The sequence below is a fragment of the Charadrius vociferus genome, unplaced genomic scaffold (assembly GCF_000708025.1).
Source record: "Charadrius vociferus isolate BGI_N301 unplaced genomic scaffold, ASM70802v2 scaffold72, whole genome shotgun sequence".
In the NCBI taxonomy this organism is placed as follows: Eukaryota; Metazoa; Chordata; class Aves; order Charadriiformes; family Charadriidae; genus Charadrius; species Charadrius vociferus.
The window spans coordinates 8,997,672-9,022,463 of record NW_009647830.1 but is presented as its reverse complement, the minus strand read 5'-3'; the positions used below and the strand labels follow the sequence as shown (position 1 = coordinate 9,022,463).

General features: G+C 37.8%; 1 protein-coding gene across 5 annotated transcripts in view; it reads right to left on the bottom strand.

The window, feature by feature from the left end:
• Positions 1–24,792, bottom strand: part of PPP1R12A (protein phosphatase 1, regulatory subunit 12A) — a 76,840-nt gene that overhangs the window by 50,744 nt on the left and 1,304 nt on the right. For all 5 annotated transcript variants that reach the window (XM_009882628.1, XM_009882627.1, XM_009882629.1 and 2 more), the window contains exon 2: positions 8,056–8,174. In XM_009882628.1, coding sequence (XP_009880930.1) covers positions 8,056–8,174 — 119 coding nt within the window. The remainder of the gene's footprint in view (positions 1–8,055; positions 8,175–24,792) is intronic.

Genomic DNA, 24,792 nt, shown 5'->3' with positions numbered 1-24,792 from the left:
CTTGAAGAGAACTATGCATAAGCATTGCTCTATCTACGCTGACTGAATGGTGACAAACTTAGTGAAGAAAAGGGACTTCGGAATTGTGGTCATCGAGAGCACAAATTGTATCTGGGTTGAACTCTTAACAGAAAATCAGTGGATCTACCTTCAGGAAAATGTATGATTTGTCTAATCGTAGACCCTGGTATGCAGGGACTTGGAAAATATATACTGTTCTTCTGCCTTCTGAATTTTTTATTTCTCGTGAAGCAAAGCATTAACTTGGACACAATAAAAACACGTGAAATCTAGAAACAGGTACTGATGTACTAGCTACATCCACAAACCTCAACAGTAGTCCTTATGGCCTACGAAACAGAAGTTAAGATGACTTTAAAAACACTTAAGAGAGAGATGCTCCTTGGATCACATCTAATTCTGCCTTCTTTCAGTATTTCCTGCAGAAGCTTCATCTGTTCCCAAACCATTTTTCTCCAGCAAACTTGTTTCTGTCACATAACTCTCCTGTCTAACACAACAATATAAAGCAGACCCCAAACAAGAGTATGCAAAGCTGTAACATATTTTTTTCAAAATTACTCTACATAACTAATTAATCCTAGATAATTTTTGAAGTCTTTATAGAAGTGGCCCTTAATAAAGAAATTATTAATATCACAAAATGAAAAGACATAGATAATATAGAGATGATTATATGTAGTGCAATGAATCATTCTACTGTGTAAAATGTGATAAAACAGATTACAATAGAAAATTGAAAATAAAAAATAGAAATTAATAGAAATAGAAAATTAAAATAGAAAATAGATTCATCAAGCTCTTATCAATGCACTGGCAACTAGAAAGCCAGAGCAACAAACTGGCAAACTGAAAGAATTATACTGGCGCTGCTGAAATACCTTTAAGGTAGTGGATAGCAGACTGATAGATCTAATATGTTACGTATTAATTAGTACTTCCCAGATGCTGCACTTCCCTAATTATAGAGCAAGAAAACACTTGAAAATGACAAGCCCAAATCAAAATTTCCTGAAATGCATAAAGAAGGAATGTAATTATTACATGCTTTTGGAAATATAACATCATTTGTTTGGTCTGCGGTAGCATATGACAGTGCTGCAACCCAGTTCACTTCTTTTCTGTTATTCTTCCATCAATTCACACCGTAACAGCTATTCCTTGACTACAAATATGTAAAAAAAGGAAAAACATATTACAAAAACCTAACAACCAAAACACAAAGAAAGATCAGTTTGAGAAAAGATTCTGTTTACTAAGTAAATCTGGTAAAACTTTACACTAAGGAATTCACAGAATTCACAGAATGGTTAGGGTTGGAAGGGACATATGAAAAGACAAAACTTTACTAAGTATCATAAAATAACTGAGGCAGGTTATATATTAAGTGTTGTAAGTAGTTGACCGAACTCCTAGACTCGTCTACTTAATTGACTAAAACAATCATTTAAATCTTGATATTTTAATAAAAATTAACAGAATTATGTTTTATTCAAAAACCGATGAAAACCCATAATCTGGAGGCTAAGTCTGCAAGATGCAGTAAGATAAAAAAGATTTTCGAAGCATTAAACAGAGGAAAAAGCTAAAATGTACTTGTTTGAAAGAAGCTGTGGTAAAAATTAAATACATGGAACTTTCTAAAACTGTCTCTCTCAAGACAGCCCACGACTAAATAAATCTGAACAGAGATTCAATTTTACTTATCTAATGATCTTTACAACTCTGACAGGTATGAAGAATGAAAACCAGGAACTCAACGTCAAAAACTTATTGATAATCATGTATTCTCATTCCTCTAGGAGGCTCCTACATATTGATGTGTGAACTACTGCAAACTGTAACTTCCTTGGGCCTTGGCATCTGCTTGCCTTTCAGAATGACACAGCAGTGCAGACCAGCAGATCCTGGGAAAATAATTCTCTAGAGTCCAGTCATTTACATGTCAGTGTTGCCTGCAAAACACTACTGCGCAAATAAATAGTTTATTTATCAACTGTTAGTCACACTTATGTCCATCCCGTTTTTGCATACCTGAGGTCTAACTGTGAATCCTTATCAGCGTGAATAACCCTCCCTACCTGAAGAATGTGACGTAAATTCCTATCAGTGTAAAACTGTTCATGTGCGTGGCTGGTCGTTCCGAGGCACTTTCGTATATAGGAAGAACAGATAAAAAGTTCTTCCCAAACCCTAATCTTGAACTTCTAATGGTTAAGCATTAGGTATGCCTAAAGAGCTAGAGAATTTTATCAAAATAGCCATGTTTTTGCAGAAAAAGTAACTAATACTGAATATAGACTTCTATCAGTATCACAAACAACCGCGTATTTCTGAAGCCCACACAAGAAATAATGGCTGCACCGATACATTATTTTACAAGACAGTAAATTTCTGATCATATTTCAACAGAAGAAAGTACGAGAATCTTGCCAATGGAAATAAAACATCCCACATTAATAACTGGCAGGAGAACGGGAATTAAACTCTGTCATAGACAAAAAGCTGCTCTCTGAGATAAGCTAAATACAATTCCCATTATTAACTACATGCAAACAGCCTTCATTATACCTTGTACGGCCCTTTCTCCTTGCTTTTGGTTTTCCAGCCTCTATTAAGATATCAGGGAAAAAGAAAATGCTCGTCATACGTTTCAACCACTTTCTCCAAACGGCCCATAGATGGCAATGCGCTGCCTCCCAGCTCAACTTCAGCCCGAGTACTCGCTCCCAGCACCAGTACACTTAACCTCTCTGGCAGCTTAACAACTTCTTAAATCATTAAATAATTTATTGCTAAACACTTTCCTTTTTTTTCTTCTTTTTTTTTTTTTCTGATCAACAAGTGTTATTCAACAGTTCCAAACAGGTTTGAAAACAGCGTGCCGTTCAGTGAGCATTTAATGAAATTCAGCATAAATTTAAATGCTGAATCATTGTTTCAGGACTCCTCAGCCATATAAAGGCATGTTTCATAGATACTGCATGGAGGAGCAACCCACTTTTTACTTCATGTAGCGAATGTTTATATACAAATGTAATAGTTCGCATTTTATCCACATAAACAAAGCTGAGTTAAGCAATACATCTGAGAGAGTCTCGTTACATTTACCTATAATTAAGAATGAGGAACATTTGCTTCTCCTTGGAAAAGGAGAAGTGATCTCTCTGATAGTCAGAGAATAGCTACCACGCTGTATCATGAACTCCTGATTCACCTCACGTCACCTCTCCCCACTAACTCACCTCCCGAGAATGTTTCCTGTAATTCAAAGTAACTGCTTAAGCAGTTAAAAATAATTTTAAGAGGACATCTGATGATAATCAGCTAAAAAATCATTTCAAACCATGACACTTCACCCTACTTGAGACCTGAGGAGAGGCAGCGTTTAGAACTGGCCAGGGCTAGCCGGGGCTAAAGCCACATCTCTCTCAAGCCTGCTAGTTTTCACCAGTGCAAACGAAAATTTTACACTACTGGCAAAAGACAACTTCCACAACTATGATATGCTGAAACACTGCAGAGTAGAAACACAAGGGATCATAACAAGAAACTGTAAACAATAATTTTTAAAATGAAGATAAAGAATTCTGCAGATTGCAGTGCCCCTATATACACGGGATTGGCCCATGATAAAGACAGCCATATGGAGAAACAACAAAACAGGTCCTAAGAGAAGTTTTTTGTGTAACACACAAAGTAGTCAAGACACATGGCATGCAAAGCAAAGAGCTGTTCAGCATTACTTTGGAGCAATTTCCATAAAACACTCAGTTTTCCTACTTGTGAAATGTTCATAACTCTGTCAAAAAACCTTTATACCTTACCTGAGCATGTACGTAATTTATGTTCTCACAAAGGTGAGAACCTCTCACTAGGTTTTAAGCTTAAAAAATGATTAAGCAAATAATTACCTTTTGAAGATTAGGGTAGAAAAATTGCTTTCCTTACTATTGAAGTGCTATGGCTTTCCTTATAGGATAGCTCGACCATTAGTTCAGAATTACTGCACAGTCCATTGTATCAGCAGGGTCCCGCTGTATGCTCAGCAGAACACAGGTGGCCTTGTCTGGGGATCTGTGGCCCACACAAGAGGACACATGAAAAGACACCTGAACCAAGGGTCACAACTTAGAAGTGTCACATACAGAGATTAGAATAACTGAAGATTAATAGATATTGGATAACACAACTACAAAAGCTATCTTCTTTCATACCCAACACCCCTTACAACAGAACTTGTAAACCAAGAAGATTAATTTGGATCACTGACCATCTCCTCTCTAGGCAGGTCAGATTTTGGAGTCTGAATGCTAAAACAGGATGAGCAAACACTGCAGATCCTTCTTTTTATTAAGCCTGCAATGTCACATAGACCTGAATTGTGCTGTATTCTGTAATTTATTTCTGTGAATTTAGTGTGTCCAGAGGCTCACATTTTTTGTCCGGTAGTTAGACACGTCCTTAAAATATAATCAGATACCTGTAAAAATTGGGCATAAGTACAAACCAATTGATGATCTGTAGAAGGCTGAATAGTTGCACAACTAGAAGGTTCTGTTTGAACTTTTCCTATAAAGACTGAAGGTCTGCAAAAGCAGCAAAAAGGGTGAGCTAACATGGCGATTCTCCTCAGATTCCTAACAGAAACAAACATCCAATGTCATCACTTACACATATCTGAAATCACAATGCACCTGACTGATCTTTCCAGGCAATCTTTTGCCACCAAACGACTCTGACTGCTGACTCTGACTTTTGCCACCAAACGACTCTGATATGCAGGAAGCCATACTCACAGCATTAACTAAGCAACCCAAAAATGAAACTATAATGAATGTAGGAAGAAATACACATGAAAAGGTTGCAAGGCAACAATGTTACAGAATAGATCTACTTAATTTTCATGCTGCATGTTTTACCTACACAGAAGTAAGATTTTTTGGCACCCAGGTTTGTTTATTTTCAAAATAAATAGGCTGATCTTCCACTACCGGTAACACTGAGAAAGAATTGATCATTCCACAGACCCCACAGTTAACCTGCATTATCAAAACGGTGGCACTGCTTTATTTTATTCGTGGAGCAACGCTAAAGCTGGAGGGATAATTGCTTTCAGCCACATGCATAGTCAAAGATGAAACTGTCTCAATGCATCAGTGTTAATTCCACATTAAGATAAACAATTAAGTTCCTATTTTAGGGCTATTAACTTCTCTAGCCACAACATACACAATTAGGCACTTTCCAAGTGATCACGATAATGGCTAAATAATCATTCTGTATATAATACTAACTTTATATGCAAGTTAAGGGTGCCATCAAAGCATGATTAAAACCTGATTGCTGAGACAACTGCCTCGGGATTTAGCAAGATATATGCTACAAGTTCACATCCAGATTCATATCCTTTCTACTCCATTCTCATCCACAATCATTAAATATTTCCTATGATTTCATCCCTGCAGGTGAAAGCCCCTACACAAACTCAGAAGAAGGGATGCTGCATGCCGCCTTCTTCTCTGCTTCTGTGAAACCTAGACCCCTAAGTGGTCTAACAGCAAAACAAGCTAGGTAAAATACATATATATAAAAACCCATTCATATATATGTGTGTATGTAAATATATAAAAATATATATTAAAAAAAAAATTATATAGGCTATATATATATAACCATAGGCTTTAGCGTTCTGTTAAGACCAGGATGGCAGAAATGCTGTGAGGGATGTTCACAGCGAAGTCACTCTTCAGCACAGCATCCAGCTCTTGTTCTCCACAGAGGGAGGTCACACCATTCTGAAGCACAGCCCTAGCAAGTTTTTTCTCACCTGATGTGGTGCCTTGTTCAAACAATATATTTTTCAAATCATCTGAGAAAGACTGCAATCTTCTGAAAATCCTTTATCTAGTCAGCAAGCCAAGTGACATAAAAACGTAAGAGGAATGCTTGGAAAACAGGTTTTCCATAGCAAATGAAATTTAGTATTTTAAAACAACTTGAATTATCCCTTTAGAAGCTAACAGCTACAGTGTGGGAACATCTACATTCTTCTCAGACTCATGAATACAGTGCCATACAGTTTACTGTAAGCTTTAAAGATTAAATATGTAAACCAGGCTGAAGTTTTCAGTTAATTAGGGTATTTATTTAGTTTAGGTTGCCAATGCTAATTTTATGATTGGGCTGTTCAAAATAAATAAATTTGCAAAAGAATAAAAATTAGCATGTAATGTTTAATCTCTGCATTGTAAAAATGTATATAAAACCCCCATATAATAAAGAATATATATTTTTTTTAAAAAAACAGTAACATATAAATAAGAGATTTTGGGAGATATCTCTTCCCAAATAACGTCTATTTTACAAAGAACTACTGCAGTCAATTAGTATAGCACATCAGTAAAGTCAAACGTTTCAAAAACAATCTTAAAGAATTTAGGCTGAAGTGTATTCCAGAAACAACTCTCCAGCAAAGATTGACAGTACTGTTAGAAAAGAGAACTACTGTATTTTTTCCAAACTAATGAAATGGTAGTACAGACAAAAAATATTTGCAAGTATCCAATCTGATGTTCTATGTGTGTTAATGATAAGAACTGTTAATCAAAATTCCATTGACACTACCAAATAATGGAATCAAAGCCTTTGTCAAATCTACAGTCCACTGCTGTATATCAGTAGGTATCTCTTATTTCCCTGCATATCATGTCATCCACTTTCTTTTTACCATTTGTTTTGGGCATTAAATGGGTCTAACCACACAAATTAAATCAGGGTAAAGCCTGAAGCAATTACTAGTTTACTGTCAAATTATGTAGATCTATCCTAGAGATATAAATTCAATGCTCAAAAAAAAAAAACATTTTCAAAGAAGAAACAGCCTTTGAAGAAGCGGGCAGGGGTCTAGAAGTAACGGACATGCAGTGCCTGAGCACACACCCCCCAAGGCTCCATTCTTCACTCTGAATGTCATCTTCCTTCAATGTAACTCAGACCACATCACCCCAGTTCTTGTTTGGAGAGTTCTGGGATAGAAGTGCATTTCTGTTGGACTCAAGGTGGTCAGTCAACAACAACCGAATATCCCTTCCTCTGTGGAATGGAAAAAACAGAAACCTCCAAAGACCTTTCACTGGAAAATCCACCAGAGGATTGGAACATGGAAAACAGCAGTGTAAGCCGGGGACAGGGGGAAGCAGGGCAAAATGAATCAATATGCTTTTTCAAAGGCCGATTTCTCTTGTAAAGCCACCACTGACAGCACTAGCAATTTTCTAGGAGTAAGGTACATAAATTTAGGGTACACGTTTTTACACGATACTGTCAAAACTTGACACCTACCCATTAACTGTTACATGAATGCTCACCTAATATAGTGCTCTCAGAAGAGTACACAAAATGGGGAGGAACTTAAAGGTTCGTGATAGGTTCTCAGCCCTAAAACAAGTGCAACCTAAGCCTCCTCATCCCAAGGAGTAGTTTCAGACATTTGGCACTGCAGAAGAGCATTCAAAAGGTCAGAACTAGACACAAAGGGTGATTTATGGGATATGGTACAGTTGTTTACTCTTGTTCTAGTTATTCCAGGCTTTCTTGTAGTCAATGGAAAGAAACAGTTACCTTAGGGCTGGATTCACCTCTTCCTAAAACTGACATCCGAGTCACTCTAAAAGGGCCTATTTCTCTCCTCTCTAAGGCAGGAATTTCTTTAGACATAGTCTAAAGCTGGGATGCAGAAGTCTATATCCCAGATACACTGAATACCATCCATACCATCTGAATACCACCTAAATTCTGTTAGGTGAATGCAGGAATCTAATCAACACCTGGTTCAATACTTCTGACCTCTTTCTTCACAAGAGGCTGAGCTGAATAAAAACATCTATAAGACTGCGTGAGCACTGTACATTGTATTGACAATTCTCTTCAGAAAATACATTGAGTGACTTTAAAATTCCTAATTTAGCATAAGTTCCCAAAAACATATTTAGTGTCCAATAAACAAAACCACCCTTCCATATTCAACATTACCTTGTCTATTTACTTCATTCTGAAGCAGCTCTTCCATTGCCTCTTCTTCAGCAATATCTAATGGAGTGTCTCCTTCACTATTTACAGCTCCTACATGTGCTCCTTGACTAATTAAATACCTGCCAATTGAAAAATAAACTGTAAGCAACACAGTATAGTTGATGCAAAAAAACCAGCAGCCACTAGAATATCATATGCAATGGGTATATACACGCACACATACAATTCATAGAAACAACTGTATTAGGTGTAAGTAAAAAACCTCATGACTGTCTACAACCCCTGAATATCTGCATGTCTTCTGACCATAATAGCCATTAATACAAATAGCACTCTGCTCTTCAGTTTGCCACAAAGACTCCTGACACGTTTAAATATATACTTGCAAGAACTGAAAGAAGAAAACGGTTAGATCATGTACAAACATGCACACAAGGCTAACAGGGGTCAAACCATTGATTCCCAAGAGCTCCTCACATTAAGCCACTCTTCCTAGAAATTACAAATTCAGTGACACATTATGTTTCAACATATTGCCAGAACGATGACTCCTGGTCTCTGAGGCAGCTTCATAAAGTTAATAAAATCAGAACTTTTGCTCCTAAGTATTCATAAGGTCAGCTTTTGGTGAGGGAAGAGGCATGGGGAGAAAGGAAGCAGGACTTTAGACTGTATTCAAACCCCACTAAGTGTTTTCTTAGAATACTACTGTCTCAGGTGTCAACAATCTGGACGCAGTGGAATTTATTTCTGAATTTCAAATTAGGTCAAATGGATCAATTCCAAGAGTAAGCCACAAAAGGATTAAGTTATTTCATTGTATTAAATGTTATTAAGAACCTACAGCTTAATACATAGTTTGTTTCTAAGTAGACCATGAACAATAATTAAAACATCAATACAGATCAATCTTACACCCTCTGACCATAACACTTCCACTTCCCCAACAAATACAAGTTTGAGCCACCACAGGACTCAACACAAGCAAAAAAAAGCAAACATACCTCCTGCCTTGCAGACCTTAATTAACACTTTCCATATATTTGAGAAAAAAAAAATAATCAGGAAATACTCAGACCCAAAGAACGAGTTATCCATTCGGTAACAAGTATTTGAAATCACAAGTGCTTTCTTAACCACGCTACTGCAAAATGCCAATTATGCAGAAACCAATCACAAAATTAATCCAACACTAATAAAAATGCTTTAAAGTACTTCTGCTTAACTACTGCCAATTAATAATAACAGATTCCGGATCTAGGATCATATTTGCCTTATCTTTATTCAATAACTCAGCATCAAGTACTCTCATACATTTCTATTTTTTAATGTAGGATTTAAATAGCACTTGTTATTAAACCTCTGTAATTACGTCAAGAAGAGCAAAGAACTGAGAGATCACAGAATGGAAATGACTTCCCAGAAGTGTAACCATATCTCCTGGGATATGCATCATCAGTTGCCATGTCTAACTTTGATGCTGGTATGTGGTGCTGGTTTTATTCTGTTCCTCTTAAAAGAGTGCCGCTGTGACTCTTATCTCTCTCCAGTTTAGAGATTTAACTTCTGCAGGAATGAAAAATTCATACAAAGTAACAACATATCTCACAACAATACCAGTTGTACTGTTTTAACAGTGACACAGCCTTCCAGATTACGGATCAGATAATTGCTATGTAGGGTGTCTGCTAAACAGGCAAAACCAGCAGTGGGGAAACTAACTTTCTTACAAAGTCAAAACGGTGATTCGAAACCAGTGTCAACCACTGACAAAAATATCTTTATAAAAAAAATCCCAAGTCAACAACCATGTGCTTTCAACCTGTTTTCTCTAATATAAACACGAAACAAGTGATCTTTGAAAACCCTGATTTTCACCTGTTTCCATGTAATACCTATAGGGAAAAATTAAACTACTTTTGTAAGGAAAATACCTATCTCATCGAAGTGGTTTTATTTGTTAAACCGGGTCAATAACTTCCCTACAGGATAAAAGGAGCTACGCTTCCATAAGGAAGTGTAGGGAACCAACAAAAGGCAGCAGTAGCATTTCAGAAAGTTATTATTTAGATATATGAACAACTTCAAGATCAAATGATCCTTTAAAGCAGACTCCAAAAATTAAGCTGCTTACAGACCAAAATCAGATCAGCAGAGCTGGGGGGATTAGTAGGGCTGGAGAAGTAGAGTTATCCGAGTTCCCCTTTGCACGTGCTTATGTTTTCCTGGGTCAGCAAAGGAAGGATGGGTGAACCTGCCCTAAGTTCACAGGATTTAAAGGGACAGAGATGGAGAAAGATGGAAGGTACCACGCTCCTCATCAGGGGAGTGAGAATGGTTCTTTCCCAACCTTCCTTCAGCCATTCCAACTAGGCCTCCCCTCTGCTATCCCCACCAAAAAATGAACAGTGATCCCCCTCAAGTAAATTAATAATGAAAGAACAATACTCAGTATAAAACAAATTATTAAAATCCAAGTATTTTAAAGACACCTTTTAAGCCTGGCAGTGAAATACATGTTTGTTCTGTTTTCCACATCATTCAGTAACAGATGACCCTGTCCTGAAAAAGTTTATGCATTTGTTTACTGTCATTTACAGTAATAATAGTTTCAGGAAAGCAACGACGGGGTTCAGATGGTGCACGAAGTCACCCTGGTGCCTACAGGATCGCAGGTTTTACTAGGAAACCTAACGCTACCAAGGGAAAGGACAGCAATCATTTCAGACCTGTAGGTAACTTGACTCTGCATCACATACAGAAAGGAACAGATTTGGTAAACAAGACCAATAAAATGATGCTCTGAGCTTGTAAGGCATAGCTGAGCAGAAGCCAGTACCAGAATAATCCTAAAAATCAGAAGGCTTTGCTGGTTTTCTAAAAAATTATTTTCCAAACAAATTGTACTTCAACTTAAATGTAAATTAAAAAATATTGTATGACTTCAAATATGTGTGATTTTGACATTTCACTTATTCTAGTACCGTAAGCTAAAATCTTCATATGCAACAGCGTATTATTGTGTGTAGGTATGTATGCATATTTTAAAAGTCATCCATGTTTTGAAAAAAACCCTGCAAATAATTGCTTGTATTTTACCTTTATTAAGCAGGTGTTACCTTCATCTTGAAATTTAATCTTTCTAAAGCAAGTAAGCATAGAACTTTCATTTCCCCAGCTGATATTCAATTGATACAGCCAGATGTATGAAGTGAAAAAGAAATTAGAGCTGTGTAACAAAAAGTCAAGAACTATGCCCTTTGATACCATGTTCAGAAAAAGATGCTTCTTGCAAACCTGGATGCAGTGGAAAAGTAAAAACGTATAGGACTCCTACTTACAAAATCTTTTGGTATAGCACTTAAATTTCTGTCTTTTGTAATTTACTTGTTGCAAAATGGCCATGTTCAACAGAGAGTTGATATTGAAGCTAAAAGTACCTCTTTTAGATGCTCTTGTGGTCTAAGTATACAGAATTGCAGGAATACTAGGAAAGAACAGAGCAGGAAAATAAAATAAAATTGTTCCTGCTACTTTTGCCCTGATGTTTCCATGACAAGCATTACGCAGTCTGGGTAAGACTCGGAGAACAAGTTTGCTTTGTGATACCAGTGGTTTATGAAGGCAAAAATACTTCTATTTGAAATCTGTCTTTTAGCAATCACTGCTGTATATTCCTCAACAGCTATTATAGACTGAAATTAACAACCTTGAAAAAAAGTATGAAACATTTATTTTCTACCGTTGGACACAAGAGATAAATTTTTCACAATGCAAACAATCAGCCATTGGAACAATCTCCCCAGGGAAGTGGTGGATTCCCTGTCACTGGACACTTTTCTGGGCAGGGTGCTGGGCAGGGTGCTGGACCATGCTTTTGCCAAGAAAGGTTGGACCAGATGATCCTTGAGGTCCCTCCCAACCCGGTATTTATGATTGTATGATTCTATGATTATTATGAAACCCAGACTATCTCCCATCATTTTATGAAAAATACATTTCAATACCTTCCATAAAGGGTTGGAATCTCAGTATCTCTGAGACAATAAATAAAAACCCTCTGAGATTACTGTACAAAAGCCAAACAGTCCACACCAATACCAAGCTCAGAAAATGGAAGTTAAAAATTTTACCTAGCAACTTGGACTATGCTCTTAATTCAGAGCATACAAACAAACAAAAAAACCCTTACAGCCGACTTGTGTGTGCGTGTACGTATATTAACAAAATGTATTTAGAGGCCCAAAGTAAACGGAGAGGAAGACCCCTCTCTCTGAAGACAGTTATATCCCAACTTGAGTCTTATTTGTGAATTTAGGAAGCATTTACTTAAGAATCTGGAAGACATTCAAACTTTGGCTTTACTTAAGTTTGTTAGCTGCAGACAAGAAGATACGCTGCAGATAACTTTTTAATATTATTTACCTCGGCAACAGAAAGAAGGGCATATGTTTACATTCGAACCTTGCCCCAGTTCACAGTATCTGGAAACAAGTTTGAGAAGTCATTAGGGATATAATTAACTTTAAGTAGGCACTGAACCTGAAGGTCACCAGAACGGTGGCAAGCACAAGGGAGGGCAGAGAAGGGGCGACTGAATTGATTCAGTTCATTAAAAATTGCTTACTGAGCTCATTGGAGACTAACTAGAGAAAACAAGAGGGCCCTTCAGACTAGTCAGAAGACTGGATGGCAGTCTCCAACTCCTAAAATGTGAGAAGAGAGACCTTCCTAAAAAATCTCTTGCTGAACAGAGGTTCAACGTGATGTACATACATTTAAAATAAACATGTTCAGTGTGGCCTTCCAGGGAAACGGCTTAATTACTAGCAGGGGCACCAACCAACGGCACAACTGGTCTCCCAACAGCTTTTAACTAAATAACATTTTCAGCTCAACCCAGCTGTTTTTTTAAAAATCCAGAGATGGTGGAGTTCAAACTAATTCCATGAGTGTCTTAACTGAATGATAGTAGGGAGCCAAAGACAGAAAAAGTGTCACTGTGTTCATGCAGCTGTGCAAGCCGCCATTTCAAGAAACAAACAATGAAAAAAAAAAAATCTGCCCTGCAGTCCATAGGATGTAAATACAAATTCCAAAGGTATGTAAGTTTTTAGTATGTATTTTATTTGCCTTCTTTTAAAATGCCTTTCAGAATTATTCCGATGATTTTTTTTAAAATATAAAGTACCGATACACTTTTAAAAGTACATCTTTGTAAACCATTCAAATTACTAATAATAAATCTGGCGAAACAGTTAGACCTTCAAGAGGCATTTAACAAATAAAAAAAAAATTAACATTGCTCTTTTCAATTTTATTTTTTTAAAATTGAAGTACACTGAAACTGTAGCAGCTGATCCTTTTCAGACCTTCCATTGGTTTGAGTGTCTGGGAAAATTACTTTAAATATTTTCTCACCACAGAAAAGTTTCACTTCAAATTTCAATTCTTAACAATGTTGTTATTAACTCAGACAGAAGTAGAAATGCTACCTCAAGCTCCCTAGCCCTTCTCAAAAGTGGTTTTGATTTGGTTCTGGTTTTGTTTTGGTTTTTATTCTTTTGAATTTGCGGCAAAAATAATACTTAAACAAGTATTATTGACAGCAATACTGTCAAGCAAAGGTATACCTACCTGCATATACAACATATCAAGAGATAAAATTATAGCTTCTATACGATTCTTCAATTTTTAAGGTGCACTTCCCAAAATAACATAATTAAAAAAAAAAGGCCTAGCCTTTTTCTTTTTTAATCTTAAATAATACAAACTTGAAGCAAATGCAATAGCATTAGAACAACATTGTGCTAAATCCTGTTGTGGCACATAGTGCATATATGCCCTGTGTCAGTGGGCAAGTTTCAAGTCAGCTGAATACGAGCGCAGAGCCAGTACCCAGCCACCCCTCAAACACTCTCCCATGCACTCTCCCACTGTCACGCTCGCTTTTAAACACATTGCTTAAAACCCATATAAATGTAGTGAGATAACAAGTCACGATTCCACTGCTTTTGATATAGATATTGTAACCCTTGTAAGCATTCGGTGGAGAGCGTTAAAACGTGCGCACCGTGGGGCAGGTGGCTGGCAGGCCTTGCCAGGCATGGAGGAGCCCCGCTTGCCCGAGCAGGGGACACCCCACATGGCACCCCGCTCTGCACAACCCACGGTCTCCTCACCCTCTTCAGCAACAACCTACAGATAATTTCCCTTGTCCCTCTTTCCCCACAGCTGAGATGCAGTTGTCTTTTCCCTTGAATCTATGTTTACATTCAATACTGGAACCAAACTTGTACAGGTTCAATTGGGCCAAGAATACTTTCTCCTGCACGATTTTAAGACCGATGTAGAATAAATCAAATGACTTGAAAAACAATTAAGTCAAACTCATAGGGATGTCTTATTCAGGCACTCTGCAAAACACCATCCCACGCTGTCAGTCGCTGCTGTGCCTCAACCTTCTGCCTCTCAACATTTAGAACTGAATAGAGACTGACACAGGAAGACAGGCTTCTGCGATGGCATTTAAATTAAAATCAAATCATGATAAAATTCAGGCACTTTTAAGGTTATGTTTCTTTGCAAATTCCAGAAGATTCTCACTGACATCTTTCTCTCTTTGAAGAAAAATGCTGCAGCACTTTCTAAATAGGAATGCTCCCCCTGTGAGCAGTAGCATCAGCCAGCAACGACACAAAACACCAAGCTAAATAAGGCCAATTAGGATTATTTGGCAAAACTAGATAATTATTGCTCCTGAAACATGTGAGTGATGATTTTAAGACAGCTGATATCAACAAGAGATCTGAGGTGAATTTACAATTTCCTTTTGCAGAACACAAGAGCTGAGAACTTCAGACAGCTACAGACATTTAAAAAAATGAATAAAAAAAATAGTTGAGAAACAAATGGCCAAATGATTTTAAGCAAATGGGAAGTGACATTTCTTTTCCATTTTCACCAGTCTAAACCAGATTTCAGCATATGTCCTTTTCTAAATGATGGATCAATTTGAAAAGACTTTTTTATATCCTTCAACATGCAAGAGCTCCTCCAGATAGCAGCAAATCCAGCTTCTGATTCCCCCTCGTGAAGCTGTTACAAAAGGCATCTTGGACAGACACACATCTTTGCTTCAAAATTGTCAAATACTCCCTAAATTATCAAAGAATATGCTAGAGATGAGAAAAAAATCCCCCCTAGGCAAACAGCACTTTCTATCAATCTGAAATACTGTACTTATATGAAAAACGTATTTATATTTATGAAGCCAACACTCCACAAGGTACCAACACATCACTGAGCTCTGCACACAGCTGGCTGTCCCCAACCTCCACCGCAACTTGCACGCTCAAGGAAGCACGGTGACTAGAATCACATCTGGTTTCCTTCTTGCTATGCAGGAGCATAGAAGAAACAGCGTAGATAACAGTATCTGGTTAGTCTTAGTCCTCCTGTGTTCCAAGAAACCTCTGAAAAAATCCAGCAATAAGCTCTAGAAATATTTGTACGTAGGCGGCCACCTAAACATTAACGGTGCAAAGACGCAATAGGAAAAATTCCTACTTGCAGCATGTGAAAAGCAACTAAGCCTTCATATTTTACCGTATCCATATAGAGGAAAGACATGCCAGAGGTGGCAGAGCAACGTTTAAGTGAAAGTAAACAGTGACCGAGAAGAGGAAAGTAGGAAACATGAAGAACACTATATAGGGAAACATGTGCTACAACCTATTTACAAAAGGAAAAAAAAAAAAAAAAGAAACAGAAAGACCTGGAGCCTGGTAATGACAGGATGAATACAGGGCAAAAACTTCAGCGGGAAATCAAAACAAAAAGTACTTTAAAACTGCATATCAAATGTTAATTTCACTACACACGTGGTGAAAAAGTTTTTCTCTCCTTTACTTTGAAGTCTTTGAAAAATTAAGAAACAAATACTTCATATGCTTACTAGTAAAAGGATGTTGACTTTCAAGCTGAGGCATATGAAGCTTTATAGCAAATACTGTCAAAATTCACAAAACTTCTTGAACAAAACGAAAAAAAATTATATCCCCAAAGAATTAACCAAGTTTTAAGCTATCAGACCAACGTGTTTTGAAGTCCAACATTCTCAAAAAGTATCACAAATTTCAAAACATCAAGAAGTCTGACAATAAAAATACATGTTGTTTTTCAACCACAAATAACAGGTTTTGTTGAGGTTTTTTTCTCCATAAAGACTAATTTATGTAAACGCGATTATCCTTCTTGCACCCTATAGTGCAAAAATGAAGGCTGAGTTTGAATAATATCTTGTTGCAGCTGAAGAAGACTACATAGAGTAACTCTAGCTCAGGATGGCTGCCTATAGCAAGTCTCCAAGCATTCATGGTGATTTACGGAAATGCGATCAAGGTAAATACTTGGGATTGAGTTATACTGGTTAAAAAGAAGAGTTAACAACAGCATGGCGACAGAAAAGGAGGAGGAAGAAGGAAAACTATTCTGCTGCTCACCTTCCTCAGCTAATTCCTAATCAACAAGAGGTAATGACACCATTAGCTCATCGTCCCTCCTGGAGCCTGGTGCCAAGAGCAGCGTTGCTAGATTTGGCTATAGTGGCATCACAAATTGTGATTTTTAACTGCTGCTTTCTATTTCAGTGTAAGTTTTGAGAATGGACTTAACTTAACAACCTTATTTTCCTCAAACCACCATCTGTTGGCATTTATATGAGAAAAAATTAAACCACAATAGATTCTTTTACTGTGCTTAAACAGATATTAGCATAGATATAATCACTACATCACAGAACTTACCTTGTTTGTGATTATACCGTGCAACAACACAGTGACCAAATCTCTCTGCAAAGCAACACTGCTACCACAGTGCAGCTTTTAGCATCACCCAGTCATAATGAACTTGGTCTGACCCTTCATTAGGTATCAGCAATCTGGAATTCACAGCAGTTGTTTACCTGTCCAGTTCACTTTGAACTTCATTAAAAAAAGATTTCTTCCAAAAGAAACTCTTACTCTTTATTTAAATTTGATAAACAGTACCTCATTTGTAAACAAGAAGTTTGAAGTAATTCCCTTTTTGTACTTTTTTCCTGTCATACCTGCTGTTTATAAAAAACCCTACATTTTTCTGTCTTAGTATCTGAATTGCATCCAAATAACTCACTCTCATCAATGCACAGCAGCCTTACGTCTCTAGAAATACCACACTATATTTACATGGATTTCAGATGAATTCAAGCAGCTTTTATACTGCCTCAGTCACGGATAAGACTAGAAAAATACACACAGATTAGGATCACTTGCACTGAAATGACGTAGTTTAGGATATCCAACAAAAGACACAGCTGTAAGAAAGGATAAGTAGGCCGTAAGTTGCTTTAGTGTCATTAGAAAACCTACTGTATGTGGCAGAATAGGGTCAAACTCACAATAGAGAAAAAAGCTCAAGGAAAATAAAAACTGAGATGCACACAAGTGACAACCTACACCATACCCATGCTTTCTCCTAGAAAACAACACTAAAAAATTACTTCATTGTGAATTAAATTATTTTTGTATCAGATAACTGAATAAATACGCAGTATTTAACAGCACTAACAATTCCATAGATTCCACAGTCTCCAAGTTTCCAAGAAGAAACTATCAGCTCCGCTCTCTAAAACTAATTTTGAATTAGTTGATGAGGGCCTTACAAATGACATTATGCCGTACTTACCAAGCATTTGCTCAATTTAAAACCTGTTTGCTCACATATCTTGAGCTGCCCTCCCATGTTCCAGTCATAGTCAGAAATTAGGAGTCGACCAGTGGCAAGGGACAGTTATAAGCCATCATCCTGGGAGAACCTAACACGTTACATTTCTCAGGAGTCTACCCGAGCTCCCAGGCTTCCATATACATCACTCTTCCACGTCTTCTCTTCCATGTGTATCACTCAGATGCTCACATTTAACTTCAGAAGTCATAGGTAAGACATCTACTCTATTGCTCTCAGGATACCAATAAGATCAATGCTCTGTGATAAACAATTACCATCTTTCCTGTGAGTGTCACTTCTCAAGGCAGGATGTTTTTTTTCGACATGAGCTGCACTTTTAAACTCTTTTTTTAGCCAAAAATCAGAGTGCTCTGAGCTTTACACTGGGCATCAGTCCCTTGACCTTTCATTACTTCCAATGAATTGCTAAAGCATATTAAAAGAAAAAAAGATACTTTCCACTAAATCATATGGCCCTGAAGATGATATCGCTGAACTTAAAGGTCTAGTGGATTTACCTTTAGAAGAACAGAAACGAAATATACTTACTAATAAATATTTAGGGTCACAAATGGAGATGCACACAGTAATCCAACCTGAAGAAGGCAGCTATAGAGCACACACTGTTTTTGTGCATCCTAGAGTGACCAGCTCTCCTACACTCCCTCAGCTGAACAAACAGGTATCAAATCAGTTAGGTCCTATAATTTCCTCTAACCCATCAACCGTATCTTACTGTGCGTTTCTGCCAGCTGTTTTTTATCCAAACATCAGCTCACAGCTACACAGTACAAAAGATTAAACTCTACCACACGATGTGATTTTTAAAAGTGAATTTCACCATCAACCTAAGCAACTTAACTAGTTTTTCATTATTCTTAGGACATACATACATGCAGCAAAAACATGCTGAAAACAGTACAATGCCACAGTACATCTCCATAAAAGAAAATGCCAAATGATACTCGCTCACTGATCTTCTCCAAGTTTCTCCATCGTTTTCTCTAATGGAATTTAGCTTTTTCCTTGCACATATCTAACACAAGTTTGGAGGAGGATGAACTTTTATGTTGCCGATAAAGAAGAAGCATCGGGAAGACTACCATGCTAGCGTATTTTCTCTCCCATTAACACTTTTCCCCAATCTGTTCTTCCAGAAAGAAACAAAGCAGCAAACAGAAATGAATTAACTGCAACAATCTTCCAAAGCCTGCAGTGACCTTTTCACAGCTCTCAAAACAAACATTGCATCTTTACCAGTGTTAACTTGTAAGAAGTCAGTCATTCTTCTAGAAGAGCTGTTCTTTTTTGGCTGGGAACAAATCTTCTCTTCCTGCTTTTATTTTGTCACATGGCTTGTTTTATAATATACCCTTCTGAAGTCCTCCTCTCATTTCCTGACTGGGTTGTATCAAATTTTATCTTCGGTCCTTCTTTTAATTCTACTCCTCCAGTTAACATTTGCTTGTGTCATTTAAAGTAACATCTTGAATCTTGACAAAAACGTTCATTCACCTTGTAGTATCTCTATCAGACCAAACCCTATATCACTTTGCATACCCAGTTTATATGTGATTTACATCAGACCACCAACTTCAGCTTGCCGTTCACAAATCCAAACTTCTGATTATCCTCCAAGGATCCATTTCTCAATGTATCACTAATAACATCTCTTCATACTCAGTTAGGTAAAACCACAACTAGGAACAAAGCTAAAGGAGATGATGGGAGCTCTCCCTGACATTTTATCAGGCTGCTTTGCCTAAATCATGTCTTGCTCTTCTAGGATTATAATGGGTTACGGCAAAAGAGTCTAGATTAAAAACATTCCAGTAAATAATGGCTCCAGATGATCAAGTTATTAAAAATTAGAGAGAAATGGATTAGAAACAACTGCTTTGAAACATATTCTGTGACACCACCACCCTCAGATATCAAGGAATAACATTCAACAGTAGCAGCTGGTTCAGGCTCCTGAGGTGGGAGTTGAAGGACAGGGCTCCACCTCAGCACAGACAGCTCTCCACAGCCAGGCTTCTGATCAGAGGTACCGCCTATGTCTGAAAAGCAGCTCAGACTTTTTTTTTTAATGTATGTACCCACACATCTACGCCAACTGCTGCTGCAGAGCCAGGTCAGCTCACTGATCCAAAAGCGAATAAACCCTCCAAACCCCCTAAAGGCTAGTCTTACGCTAATAGTTACCACATTGTTGCATGATCATTAGATAATGCAAGAGAGGGGGGTAAGAGTCTGTGGAGGAGGGAAAACCAAGGAGAAGGAGGAGTGTCTGCCTATTTCTGCAGTAGTCTCAAGTTTGCTCACATGAAACACTGTGCCACTGCCTTGAATTCCCTCTACTAGCTATTGCCAGATGAGCGTTGGTCCCGTCCTTCTACCACGGGCAGGAATCACTACCTACCACCCAGCACCCGCAGCAGCCTCCGCAAGGCAATTAGAGCTGCAAGTAAACCACCTATCACTGAACATCTATGTATTCAACTACAGGTTTGCAGGACTGTCTCTCGCTCCTCCGTACACCAGACAGCGATCACTCATTTAGTCTTAATGGACTGTTACTAAAATAGAGAGATCTTGGGACAATGTCTTACTGAGGCTTCAGTAAACTAGTTTGGCTAGGTTCACTTTCAGGTACCTGCGGTCTGGAAAAACACACGGGTGTCAGCAACAAGGCAGTGGTTACACGCAAGCCTTCTAAAGCCTGCTTTAAATATTAGGGGAAAGAGGGGATACAACATAAAACTAACTTTGTGCAGGAAGGAAAGTGAGCAGAGCAGTATAGTCAGTCAAGCTGTTGTTCTCTTCCTAAATGAACTGAGGAGGCTCTGAACTTAAGAAGTTATTCTCTTTCTAACTGTAATCATATGCTTCAACCTTTAAAACTTGCAAAATAAAGTTGTATTTTGAAACTGTGCTAACTCTTAGGGTCAGTATGTGTAACTACATGTATCAAACATGCCTCCCAAACATAAAGGCAACCATACTGAGTTAGACCAAACATGAATTTAACATCTAGCCTGTCTCCAAAAGTGAGCATGTCTTTACGGAGGATAAAGATGGGGTAAATACATGTTACTTTTCCTGTAATACCTTTCCAATCTACCAACTACTTTCATGGATTTTCTGAACCCGATCTGATTTGTACGTATGTATTATGCACCTGTATTTTTTTATGTATCTACCCTCAGTGGATTTATCATCCCTTGAACACATGTGAAATTTTAGAATCTACAGCCACGTTCAGCAAACTGTTACCCAGATGTACTACCCACTGCATGAATGCATAAAAACCCTATTCCTCCCTCAGGAGACATCTCCCTCCTCCCCCTTGTTTTGTTTTGCACGAAAGTGTAACTGTCACTGACTTCTATGTTACTTCTGAAAAACGCTTTTCTTATACTTGCTGGAAGACGCAATTTCTTTCATTCTGGAGAAAATGAAAAAGCATTTGTATTTAAGTAGTAAAACTGTATTATAGCCTCTAAATACTCGCAGACAAGCTTCAAAATACATCAACTACGCACTCACAACTAGGCATGGGACAAAGCCCACAAGAAAATACATTTTTAACAGAAACTTTAATTCTTGAACAGAAAAGGAATTTCTACCGTTTCAAATTTATTTTACATTAATCTGGTACAATACAAAGCAGAGAGAAATAAAAAAGCAAGCATTTTTAAATTGTTTCCTAAATGCTACTTCGCATTATTTCCCCTTCCCAATTACATTTTTTGCATTCTAAAATGGAATTTGTTTATTCCCTGACACTGAAATAATATACAAGCTTTTAAACTTCAGAAGAGATCTATCAGACAAAAAAAAATAAATCATTATATACACCCAAACAGTTTTACAAGAGCTTTACAAAGCTAAATTTAAGGGTCCTACCCATTAAATACCATCTTAAAGAATGCACACAAAATTTCTGTTGAAGTCCTTCTGCATTAAAATTTGTTTTCACATAACTGTAATTTTTTCAAAGCATTTGATGCTGCCTTTTTAACTCATACTAACACACTGGCGGAAAAAAAGCTCCTTTGTGTAAAGCTTTCTATATATGAAAAGAAATAGAGAAGAATAGAAAAAGAGAACATGCTATACGAAACCCACCTATTTTGGCAGTTTTGAATAAATTGAATTTAGAACATGTTCATATTACAATTACTTGTAAGCTAATTCACATGATTATAAACTAGATGAACACTAACTTAAGTAGGCAATTCTAAAATTAAACTATTCAAAGAATTTCCAGTAAGCTGCAGCACTCCCAGCATTACAGATCTCAGAATCAACAACAGAAACAAAAGGAGCAGTTGCCCTCCGTGGCAGAGTTCTTGCTTTTACAGCACAACTCTCTGTCTGCAACCAGCTGACACTTTATTTCACGCTAAAGAACGTTCTCTTGCTGTACTTCATCTGAAGTGAGTTTCTAGAAGACTAACGTTTCTTGAACTCAAAGATGTGCTTTTTAGAGGAGACGGGAGGCATATTCAAGAGAAGGCGGCTGTTCCTGAAATGGAACAGGAGGAGCTGCTGGGAGAAGATGCCTTAGGACTGGTGAACACAGTGGAGGATGACAGGGAGAGGGAATACAATGTCCATTGGCCAGAGAGTGAGCGCAGTTAGCAAAAGCAAAATAAAAACCCCAATGAGTGGGGGCTGTGCCACAAATTCACTCAGCCCAATACCAATTAGCATGGGACCAGCACCAAAACATGGCTGTGGTGGCTCCCTGAGACAGCCAGGGTTTTTTCGGAGAAGCTCCCTACCATTTACATATCCTACACTTCTCCCAGATCTCCAGCAAACGAGTGCACTCACTCAAGAACATCTGAACAGCAGCAGGTGCTACTTAAGAAACATGTGTACATCAACAGAGCAAGAGAAGGTGAAAGGATCAGGTGTTCCGTGAAAGCACAGCGAGATGGGAAGGCTCCTGCACCGTTCAAATAGGCACGTGACGTTCTGTATTAACCCAGGAGTGAGTCCCAGTCATTCCCATGTACTGTACACAACAGGAAATGGGTGTTAGTGGATGGGGCATATAGGAAGAACAGCTGAACTGTGAGCTGTCTGTACACGGATTCAATTATAAAGCAGTTTGAACAGAAACGTAGCTCATTCTGTAAGACAGTACGTTAACCATCTCAAATATAATCCTATGGAAGACAAATGAGCACCAGGAGAAGAAAAACTATGATAAAGATTGCACTACAAAGGTTTGTAACGATCAAACTGTTGGAGTTTTTTTTAATTTTGAAAGCAGAACCAAGGTTTCACATCCTATTAACAGATCTGCAAACTCCAACACGCTCCATTCAGTTATGTTTCATAGACTCTAACCCTGGTGATGAATCATGCAAGAGTTATCATGCAACGTTAACAGAGCTTCTCCTTTCTTCCCCCCCTCTTTTAAGCCTAGAAAGTGATGCACACGCATACATGAAGAATGTTAAGGCTGAAGGTGAACATAGTAAACACAGAGAGGACATAGCTAGTGCTAAAGTCCCTAAATTACATTCTAAACATAGAAAAGCACTTAGTAACAGAAAATATCTCCATCTCCTAGCTCTGTTGCTTTCTTAGACATTATTTTAGACTTTGAGACTTGAAAACTTGAAATAATCAAAGTATGCTATCATGCCACTTTTTTCGTATGAATTGTAGATTATAAGCGTTGTAAACAAAATCAATATATTAACTAAATTTGATATTTAGAGGATTTTACAACTGTGTTATTTCAAGAGAAATAAATTCCAGCCATTTACATCTGAAGAAAGCCCTAAGAAGACTTCTTAAGATGGCAGTAGAGGAAGCAGAAATAGATTGCTGAGTCTCCAATTTGAGAAGCTCTACAAAGCTGTGCAACAGGCAGTTCCACAGGAGTAAGAGAAAGGGAAGCACAGGTCAGACTCTCCCCAGCCCTTCATTAACGAAATTAGGAAACACCAGAAGCCATGACTCTCTTCTCTCTTGCACCTTGTAAGAAAATAGGAAATGAACAGAAGTGTTCTGTACAAAAATGCTAGTCCATATCATATAGGACAGAAAGATGACAAACTATTAGCTGTAATCTTTTCAGAACTATATATATGAGCTCCATAATTTACCCAAATTAATAGCTCCCTTCCATGAACCTGAAAATTTAGTGCTAAAAATGAAACATTTCAGATTCAGCCACAGGCACACACAAACACATTCTCATGCTTCCCAAGAAAGCGCCAGTAAAGCAGATGCTGGACCCAGTGTGTACTATGGGCCAAATAAAAATCAAATTTCTAGCCTCTAGTAATTTATTGTATCATCCTTCCCCCAGTTTTGCCTCAGCTGCAAATTCTGCTGTCAGTTTTGTAAATTATTTGAAGCTGAGCTCCTGGAGAAGCAGTTTGAAGAAAATCTAAACTCTATGGGCCTCATCAGATATAAATATTGCTCCATTCAGGTCAGGTTATCCCTCTCAGCTGTATGTGGAAATTTGTTTCAACAGCTTATCTTCAAAACTCCTTGCACCTGAAAAACACAGCTCTTCCAACATCTTAGATATCCTACAGCGTTATACGCATAGAATCATAGAAGGGTTTAGGTTGGAAAGGATCTTGAAGATCATCGAGGTCCAACCCCCCTGCCATGGGCAGGGACACCTCCCACTAGACCAGGATGCCCAAGGCCACGTCCAATAATTTCATTTATTTAAAAAATATCTAGTGAAAATATGCAGACAGGTCCTGTCCACAGTCTGAGAGACTAAAAAGCAGATGATAGTCTTCAGTGATATTATAGATTTTAGATACTCAAGTCAATAGTGAAAAACTGTCTTGTGGACAAGGGACATCATTCTTTCTTCCCTGAACATCTGCCTATATTAGGCTGCAATGCCAAACCAAGAGCATTTATTCAACTTTTTCCTATTGTGGAAAAAGGGCAGGTGTTTTACCTCCACTAAACTGA